The 10,412-nt window shown below is 40.3% G+C and overlaps 1 protein-coding gene across 1 annotated transcript; it reads right to left on the reverse strand.

Annotated features, from left to right (window-relative positions):
* Positions 1-8,673: 8,673 nt before the first annotated feature.
* Positions 8,674-10,015, reverse strand: LOC105214859 (odorant receptor 59a-like). Its single transcript, XM_011188531.3, has 2 exons — positions 9,157-10,015; positions 8,674-9,106 (listed from the first exon to the last, which is right to left on the reverse strand). The coding sequence occupies exons 1-2, from the start codon at positions 9,900-9,902 to the stop codon at positions 8,695-8,697; spliced, it is 1,158 nt and encodes a 385-aa protein (XP_011186833.2). The 5' UTR covers positions 9,903-10,015; the 3' UTR covers positions 8,674-8,694.
* Positions 10,016-10,412: the final 397 nt, after the last annotated feature.

The raw sequence follows: 10,412 nt of genomic DNA on the forward strand, positions 1-10,412 counted from the left end.
ATTTTATAGAATTTATGATGAGATTATCTTACCTAATTCACAAACCCTTGGGAAGACCTGTCAGACCCTTTATTTACAGAAGAGAGCGAAAGAGCTTAATCTTTAAAATGATGAAACATATTTCTTAAAAAAATTATATTATTTTATGTGGATCTACAAATTCTTATAAGTTCACCAAATCGAAAATTCCAAAGAATTATAATTTCCAGCATGTTGGCAACTTCCTACTTTCTTCTCACACTCTGTCTTCCGTTTCTAATAACGTGTCAGTTTGTGTTAAGCAGGACACTTACACACACACATTCATATCATAACCGCCTCAACTGGACGCCAGAGTGTTTTAATTGAGTTTAAGTTGAATATCTCATATTACCAACACGTTTGATTTGAATTACATTTTCTTTTTGCACTTTGCTGGCTGTCACTTATTCTCCACAAGCGTTTCCTGGCACTGGCCACAACGGTCCTTGGAGTTCTGGTTACTCAATTGCATTTTAATTTTGGATTGATTGGATTCAAGAGTCGTTTGTTCTGCCATTGTCTTTCATTATTATTGTTGTTGTTGTTGTTGTACTCGTACATCACAACTGGAGTATCATTTAGTAAGTTGGCTATCTTTGGTTAACTCGATGTAATTGATTGTTTTGTCTGCTGTCCACTGCTGTTACATATTAAATTGATTTAATCACAAATAATATTGGAAATGCAAATCCTGCGGGAAGTTAAAGTTGTCTCACTTTTCATCCATTTGAAGTGTGTAAATATTTGATTTAATATGAACTTGTCGCCCCATGGTGACCGGAAGAACTGTTTAGAAATATTATTTTGAGAAAATAATTATTATTTTGTGAGTAAGGGTCGGATGTAAAACATTGGTATTGTCAAATATATATATTTTTAAATATAAACTAACTGAATTGGTCAATTTGTATTTCAATTATCCAAGTATATCAAGTTATCAATAATTTGTTTGTGTTATAAATTAAGTTATTTTCTGCAGAAATGCCCTATTGATTGAGATTCAGCTGGAAGCTTATAAGTATAAGCCAAAGCGTCTGAAATACCTCCATCTAGAAGGAAGTCCCTGTTAGTCGGTGTCTGTTTCTGGTAGCACATTTACACAACCAGGTTTGCTTCCTGCCAAGGAGCATATTCAAATGCTCTCCAAGCAATTTTTGTTGGAATGTTTTCGGAGAAACCCTCCCTGCAGTCACTTGCTGGAAGCCGAGCCGCTTACCAGAGCCTACAAGAGTACATTCATGAAATACGTCGACGTTCCACAACACGGGCATGTCTTCAGGTCTCGGCAGAATGTAGAGAAAGCTCGGAAGATGATTATTTTGAATTAATTGGATATACCATTATCCATTCTTGACTCAGTTTGTTGCATTTTACCTAATCTTATTATTACATTGACATAGTTCAGCGAATAAAAAGACAGCGGCTACGCTGGCTAGGTCATGTTGTCCGAATGGACGAAAACACTCCAGCCCTGAAAGTGTTCGATGCAGTACCCGCCGGAGGAAGCCGAGGAAGGGGAAGGCCTCCACTCCGTTGGAGGGACCAGGAGGAGAGCGACCTGGTTACACTTGGGATCTCCAACTGGTGCCGAACTGCGAAGGAGAGAGAGAGGTGGCGCACTATCGTCGATTCGGCTATAACCGGCTAAACGGTTGCAACGCCAATCACATACATACATACATTGGCTTTAAAGTGGACTGACTCTATTCGATAACCGTTTGAAAGTGAAATACAAAGCACAAATATTTTGCTTGTTCTTAAATTTTCAGCTTAAAAGCAGTGCAGCATCTCACATCATGTCTTCTCACATTCAATTATGTATATACTCTTCCATGTGTATGCGGAAGTGCAGATGGAGTTAGTTTCACTATTTGTGTTGTCAACACTTGAAATCAGTGTTTGACTTGCATTGACGACTCGATGTGCTGCGCTGACTCTGGCGCTCACAAACTCCAAGATTCCGGTGCATAAACTCAGCTGAAGTCTGTATGTAATGCTCATGTGCTCATCCGCAAGCAGATGGGATGCAGACCCCTTCGAGATATGCTTTAAATGCAAAATTTGAGAATTGAAAAGCGACGACTTAAATTTTTGTGCAAATCGACTTTATTTGAACTCAAAATTTGCAGCTGTTGCAGCACAAAAGCAAGCTTAGAGACATTTTAAATACGAACAAAATTTAATTGTAATAATTTGACAATTAGACATCCATCTCACAGCCGTGGCACATCTCTCTCCACTCAAACTCTTTGGGCATTGCCGTTACGTCAGCAAAGTAAGCTGGCAATTAGCAGTGTAGCTGCATAATTTCTTCTAATTAGTGTGCAACTGACTCATCTCTCCTCGTCTCCTCTCTCAGCACCGCAAGGTCGCCCAGTGCAGATTTATATACACTCTTCGACCAACTGTAAAAGCACAAAAGTGTCAACTACACAAGAGTTGTCATTTCAACGAAATTATTTATTTCAGCATTTGTGTTGTTGTTGCTTGTGCTGTTGGTCATAACTAAGTATTTATCGTTAGTTGTTGTGGTTGTTGTTGCTGCTGTACGTGCAACACGAATTTTGTGGTTTGCAGTTTATTTAATGATGCACCAATTAGACTGATTTCCAACTCGGATCCGTAGCATTCACAATCTCAATGCTAAAAAAGCAGCTTTTGTGGAAGGTGGAAGGGCACGTGTTTGGCAGTAATTAAATTCTATTTGTGATTTGATAAGTTTTTATCAGATATTCCATACTAATTTTGCTATTAAATTCATCACAAATAATTTCCAATAATGCTCAATAAATGAATTAAAATTACCGAGAATAAGAGACCTTAAAACTTTAACAAACAATCAGAATAGAAGAAGCTCGGCGGAAGCTCTTTATCCGCAAGCACCCACTTTGCTCTACTCTTGCTTCACCACGCTAACGCTGCCAGGTCAGTGAAAACCGCATCATAATTGTTATTGGTGGCTTGCCAACGAACTCGTACAACTCTTCTCAGCGAGCCTGTGTGGTGTCATATATTTTGCAAAAAATATTGTAATCTAGAACCCAATCGGTTAACATAAATTCCAACACTTGCTGCAAAATTTATAGCTCGCTAACTGAACGTTGTTGTTGTCCAATGGACTCTAGTAAACGCTGTGAAAACGCCCACAAGCATATTGTTGCTATTAGCAGTAAATATTTAGTTGTTGCTAAAGTTTATTACATAAATATCCGGCATTACTCCACGAGTGGTACGCTGCATTACTTAACTTCACATGATCATCCAAAATAACTACCAACCCTATGCTTTAAATGTAAACAAATCTAACCTAATGTAACCTCTAAAAATTTTACCAAAACATACCTCGCGTGGCCCTTAAAAATGTAAACACCCCTAATGTCACGTGAGTTCCTAAAATTTAAATAAACATTCACCATCTCCTAAGCCCCTGGGTAATGTTCAAACCCAAAAGGTAAACAAACCCCTGCCAAAGTCAACGACCTCGACCAAAATGTAAACAAACCCTTGTCAAAGGACAATGACCTCGGCCAAAATGTAAACAAACCCTGGCCAAAGGTCAACGACCTCGACCAAAATGTAAACAAACCCTGGCCAAACATATGTCAAAGGTGATTGACATTCCATTATTTGTTTATGTTTTGAAGGGTCATGTGAAGTAAGTTTGTCACGTGGTAGATGTCACGTGGTAAAAGGCTTCTTTAATGTTAAAGAGTTACGTGAGGTATATTTTATTTACATTTTGAGGGCTTTTGTGATGTAATTTTTGTGTTAAATGAAACATTGAACTCAAGTGGAAGGTGAGATTTATTATCTGAAATCTCAGAACTACCGCCTGAAACTCTGTAGGGCTCTAGCAGGAAGAATTGCTAAAAATTAGCTTCTCATTCACACTCTATTATAGGCCAATACCACAAAGTGTTCACATGAGCTAGTTTAGCTCAAGACACGGCAGAAGGCATAAAGCCAAAGTACAAAAACTACAACAACACGAGAGACCAGATAATAAAATGTAAAGCAACAAGGAGGTGCTCACCGCCATATACACATATATCTGCAAGAGCCATCTGCTGCCGTGAGTTACGAAGTGAAATACAAAATACTGATTTAAGGCGAGAAGGGAGTGCTGCGGGGAGGATTTTTGTTGCTTTGCCTTGTGCATATGTGCATGTCCCACTCTATTAGTGTGGATAATACAAGTATATATATTTAAATGCATATATTTAAGTGAACACATGTTTGTCGGGTGTTCAAGTAGTTGTCGTGACACAAGGATGTCCTCAATAGCTGTAGGATCTACAAAATGAAACAAAATAAATTGGCAACGATTAAAGTAAAACAAAAATCAGTGCTTTTTTGCTTATACATATGTAAATTTATTTATGAATATGTAAAAGTCAGTCAGAGGGAGGTCAAAAAAGAATTCGAGACAATTGTTTCGAGCGCATATAGTCTCTCTAACACACAGTTATATTATAAGAGGAACACGATTGTAACAAAAGTGGAATTACAGTTCAACTGATATATAGAATAAAATGTTTTGTTCAAGAAGACTGTAGAGGAGGGAAGAAGACTGTACTACCTAGTTGGACTAACTGATCGGAGTGCCATGATAAGCCTAATGATTTTGACATCAAATTCGATAAATTATAGAGGGGTTACTTGCGATCTCATTTAGAATATAATTCCGTATTTTCATAATATCGATGATCTCTTAAAAGATGATCAATTTAATTGTCAAAACGACATTGTACTTCAAAATAGGGAGTTTCTTTTGGGGGGTTCTATTAAATCATACTCTTCTCTGGTGCGAATTCAAATGATTTAGCAGCGCTCCGAAATGTAGGCAATGCTTTGCGTACCATTTATTTTAGTATGCAGCATAAAAGCAGACAGCTTGTGAATGTCAGCATCAGCGTTGTTGTCCGAAGTATAAGCGACGGCCCTCTTTTATTTTTGAACACCCCAAAAATAGTTTCGGAACGAAAGAAAAAGTAGCACTTGGAACTCATTTCTTCCACATAAAACGAAATTATTTAAATGGTTGTGTCACCAATAAAGTTGTTGTTGCCTTCTTTGCCATGGAATTGACTACACTGCATACTAAAAAATATGGGCGCGCTGTTATTTTAAATGTTGCGGTTATTTAATAAGCCCAACTTGGCAACCGAAGAGCCTCAGTCAGTTGAGACCGAACCCCGCTGGACGCCGTGAGCCGACCGGCCGCCCTTAATGGAGAAGCGCCGCCACTATCGACTTGAAAAAGTGGTCGCCCCAGAAATGCTGGAAGTGCACACAGTTAATTATTGCAAACGATCTGGGTGTTGGACGCGAACGCGATGATAAGAACGTGCCGTGCGGCTGCTTACGTACGGCTTGTTGTGTTGCGCAAATAAGACAGATTTGGCACTGTTTGTTGCATGCAACACGAACGGACGAATATTTGGCAATGCGCATCTACTCCAAGCACACAGGGAGCAAATTGCATGGCTGCCACTGCTGGCGAATTCGATTAAAATGCTCATGTTAATGTGGTCATAAATTTGCTGGAAGGTTTAAAGTTCTCCCTGCCGACTCTATTTTTTACGAGATATTCAAAGGAGCGCATCACTTGCCGCTGAGGTTTTGCGGCATTTGCGCTTAATATGTTAGTAATTTGCCAAAAAGTTGTGACAGCTGTGCTATCGGCCGCAGCTGAGCGGTGGCAGTGCCTGTGAATGCATATACAGTTATTTACACAGTTGATTAGGTGCTTGGCTGATTCTTGGCGGAAACCTGTACGGCAAACGGTGTTGCAAATAATGTGGCATTCACAATTAAATACACGAATTTGGCAACCTTCGACGAGCAGCTTGGTTGCCAATGTTTTATAACGCTACTCAATGAGCATATGGAGTGTTATCGCAGTCCCAATAAAATATCCCATATTATTTAGTGAATGAATATTTGGTGGTTGGATTATGCTAATGCCTTTTCTGATAAGCAGTTCGGCTGGGGGGTTGAGCACATCACAGGCGGGGATGCTTATTCGATAATTCATTTAAATATGGAAATAACACACTCCTTCTAAGCATTGAGTCAGTAATTTGTATAAGATGAAGGGTGAAGCACTATAAAAAGTTTATTGAAGTTTTACCGTTAACTTGATGTCTCAATAAACTAAGAAGGGGTTCAGATAAACTAAGAAATATATTAAAGATAAGAAGTTTTAGAATTACTGCTATCGGAGGGCCTTTTTTGTCAATGCGTGAATTTACTAGGACGAAAATCTAAAATTTTAATTATATTCAAAGCGTTATATATCTTTAAATAAAGGATGTTTTCACTTTAGAGGAGAATTTTGAAGTATTGGCTTTACGGAGAGGATTAAAAGTTAATTGTGATTTGATGGCGTGACGTTTCTATCGGGCGATCCAAGTAAAGGTACTTTTTTCAACAGCCTTTTTTTGACAGACATGCGTGAGTCGTGACTTGGCGTCGTTTTATGTCGAAATCTTAAAGTGAAAGCGTATAAAATACAGTTAGAGAAAGAACTGATGCCGCTCGACCTTCCCAAGCGACATCGCTTCGCTCTATGGGCTTTTGAAATGTTCCAAGAAGAACCGACGTTTTCGATCCATGAGGACCATTTCTGGCTCAATTGGTATGTAAACAAGCATTTGGTTTCAACAAGACGACGCCACTTCCCATATATCGCATCAATCAATAGATTTATTGAGAGCAGATAATTTCACGTTTTGGGCAGGTCGATTGAACACCAAGATCGTGTGATATTACATCGCTCGACTTTTCCTGTCGGAATATGTAAAGTTGAAAGTCTATGCGAGCCTTGGAGTCTATCGGGCCTTGGAACAAATCATCACGCGTGTCATTCGACAGTTACCAGTTGAAATGCTCGAACGAGTCATCGAAAATTGGACCCAACGGATGGACACCTGAGTAGTAGCCTCGGCCAACATTTGAAGAGAAAATCTCTAAAAAATAAATGGAAATAATGATCTTTTTTCTTTAAAAAGCAGGGAATTCTCGATATGGATCAGTAAATATCAAGAGAGGTAAGGTTCTCGAGTACAAGTATTATGGACTTTGGATTATTGATCTGGAAGAGTGTTTATTTATGGTTCAAAAGTTCAAACCTCTCTTCTTTTTGTATCGCCCTTTGCGTTCTTCTCAATCTCTCATAGAAACACACAGAACAAATTAAATTAGCGACGAAGTTTTAAAGTCATAAGCATTGACTTAATGAAATGCTTAATAGGCAATTTTGTTTGTGCCTCAACTTAAAGCTCTAGACACATAAGAGAGTTGTTGTTACAACAACAAATTCACATCAAAATTGTTTTCCTACTACTTTCCGAGTTCTTATGCGGCTCAGTGCGTTGTGCTTAGAGAGTGGCAGCAGTTTGTCAAGCGCCAAGGAAGTCAGTGAGCTGGCCTAGGGTGTTCACCGCTACACAGCAGGCACTTGGGTGTGTGCGTGTGAATATGCGTGCGAGCCATATTGAACTTAGCAACGATGATAGATGCATAATAATAAAAGTTTCAGCCATAACTTAATATCAATTTTATTCGTTGTGACTTCCTGTTATATAGGCAGGATATGAAAAATTCGCAAACGCACACAGCCACACACACACTGTTTTGCAGACGAAGGCGCGCCCAACATGTGAAAACGCAGTATGACATTGTCAGCAAAGTGACGGGCAAACAGTGAGAAAAACACGCACATATGAAACGGTAAAAACAAAAATAAAAGCAAAACAAAATAGAAGGAAATAAAAAATGGGAAAGCAGCAGAAATACGTAAAAATATGCCGAAAGCGGCAAAGTTGTAGGGAAAAAGAATATCAAGTATAGGAAAATAGCATTTAAGGCGACGGTGGAGGCTGAGCACCGAAGCGTTGGAGAGCAAAAGAAAGGCATGAAAAATGGCTGTATCCACAGTTGCACAGGCGACGCTGCAATAAGTTGAAGTTATGAGCAAGCTGCTGCTATTAGCTGCCGTCGACGCGCATGTAAGTAGCTACTGAGCGGAGCGCCGGCGGAGGGGCTGTGAGGGCCGCAGCGCTTGTCCTTGATTACAGGCTGGCAGACAAGTGATGTCGCATTTGTGCTGCACACTTGCACTGCGTGTGTGGAATATTTGAAGTTGACGCGTTGGCGATAGTTCACAGCGGCAACAACAAAATCAGCAACAGCATGGCTTGGAAGAGCGCGAAGCAATCGGCACATTGATGATACATCAGAAACTCCACAGTTGCATTTACGTTTATTTTTTCGGCTTTTTCCTGTTGCTGTGAATGTGCGGGCAAAAGTTGAAAACTTTGATGTCATCAATGTGATGACAGCCAATAACAATTACAACAACAAGCCAGGCGAATATATCAAATATATCAGTAGCTCAAAGCTACAATGTTAATGATAGTTGGCTTCAACTATTTTGCTCACGGATGTAGAAGGGGATTTACTTGGATAAACGTTAAAAGGCGTGTATAGGAAAACGGTATAAGGAAAACGGCAATAGTGCGAAGAGATGAGTCAATGATGACTAGATTTAAAAGAAAACAATTAAAATAATGCTGCATGTTACTAAATATTTAATGCACTACTAAAAACCTAGGGGTGCTGATATTTTATAATATTCTACTTGAAATTGTTTTCACAACTTTAATTTCATTACTTTAGCCTCAAAGCGACCGCCAGAACGGAGTAAGCGCCCTTACAAGTGGCGAAAAATATTTGCAGATTAATGCGAAACATGCCTCCGACATGAAAATAACGAGTATTCAGCGACTGCTCCACACACACAATCAGATTCTGCTTGAACTGACGGTTCTGGTGCATCCAGTTGCAGGAGAACATCATGTAGGTTAACTTTTCGAACTCGATCTCGAAGTACGTGGCGTAGTAACAAGTGGGGAATACCTCCATTATACAGGCGAACAGAAAGAGTCCATAATAGACGTACTCAAAGGAATTGCCAACAAAGAATATCAGGTAGATTATCACAACGCCCATAATGAGACTCGCTGAGATGATTTGCATAAACAAGCCCAAGCCGATTATATCGGTCAGTGTGCGATGACAACTGAAAAGGGAGTGGTAAAAATAATATCTTCATTCGAAATCTAAGCTCACTCGAACAGCATGTTGTGGTCCACAATGCAATCCACCAATTCGCGGTTGTTCTCCTCCTGCGTCTTCTGCTCATCATAGCCAATGCGGGCCACACGCTGGCCCAGCAAATGCGCGTGCCCCGCCAGCAACGACAGACACATGCCACCGTAAGTGTCGCTCACCAGATTCTCCGCCAGTTGCACCAGAAGACCGATAATCTGGAACAAATGCGCCGCGACATAGCCGCCGATACTGGCATACGGATCGAAGGGGAAATAGGCCGGGTACATGAGGCGCCACTCATAGGCGAGTCCCACAATCAGCAGCGTCAGCTCCGACGTGATGGCCGTGCCCACACAAATGAAATAGAACAAGTGCAAAACTTTTAGAGCGTACGGTATGATTATTTTGCGGTAGTACAGCCACTCTTCGGGGTGATCTATGCGCGCGTAAAGTGTATTGTACGTTTGCTCCAAATGGCGCACCTTGTCCAAATTCCGCCAAATATTAAAATACTTCAGCGTGCAGATAGCGACGGGCACGCTGATGGTGAGATTGAGCAGCACCTCTTGCAGCGACTTCAGATTCAACAGACCAAGCAGCAAGTGCAGTGGATAGCCGATGCTGAAGCCGACATTCAGCAGTACCGTATAGGCGATGTGCAGTTTTGGATACTGCGGATGGATCACCTGACCCAGCCACTTCCACACGGTCCAATGCGTGCGAAATAATTGCTTGACACCTGGCGGCTTCGCTTCGTAGGCCATTTTGCGAACTTTTGCGCATCGCTTGCAAGGTGTTCGCTTTAAATACTTCGTTAATTGTTGCGAGTAACGGTAATTTAGTTTTATAACTATACATTATTAATTTGCAGGACAGCCGGATTGCTTACGCCCAGGCAATCAGTGAATATTTAATGAGAACGTAACGGCGGTGTTGCGCTTTTAATGGCTTAATGACACATACACCGAAGCGCAGTCTTTAGGTTAATCGAGTTCCAGTGCACTAAGCACCAAGCAAATTCTGAATTCGTTCCGAGCTAGTTGCAGCGCTCTTCGCATATATCCAGTTAGGATTCATTTTTATGTATATTTAGAACATTATCGCTGACTAATTGTGTTAATATTAAATGCTGAAGACTTTTAGAGCTCTTCCCACTGGGTGGAATTTGGTTTCTGTTGTGAACTGTTTCTGCTCTGATGAACTATAAACTTGCCTGACCAGATTGTGTTTCCATGCATATTTGCCAATATAGAGACACGGGTGATATGTACGGG

This window comes from Zeugodacus cucurbitae, chromosome 4 (assembly GCF_028554725.1).
Source record: "Zeugodacus cucurbitae isolate PBARC_wt_2022May chromosome 4, idZeuCucr1.2, whole genome shotgun sequence".
NCBI classification, from domain to species: Eukaryota; Metazoa; Arthropoda; class Insecta; order Diptera; family Tephritidae; genus Zeugodacus; species Zeugodacus cucurbitae.

Coding starts and splice junctions, on each gene's coding strand:
- LOC105214859 (XM_011188531.3), bottom strand. CDS start 9,902: ATGGCCTACGAAGCGAAGCCGCCAGGTGTCAAGCAATTATTTCGCACG. Junction 9,107..9,156: donor GACCACAACATGCTGTTCGA/GTGAGCTTAGAT, acceptor CTCCCTTTTCAG/TTGTCATCGCACACTGACCG.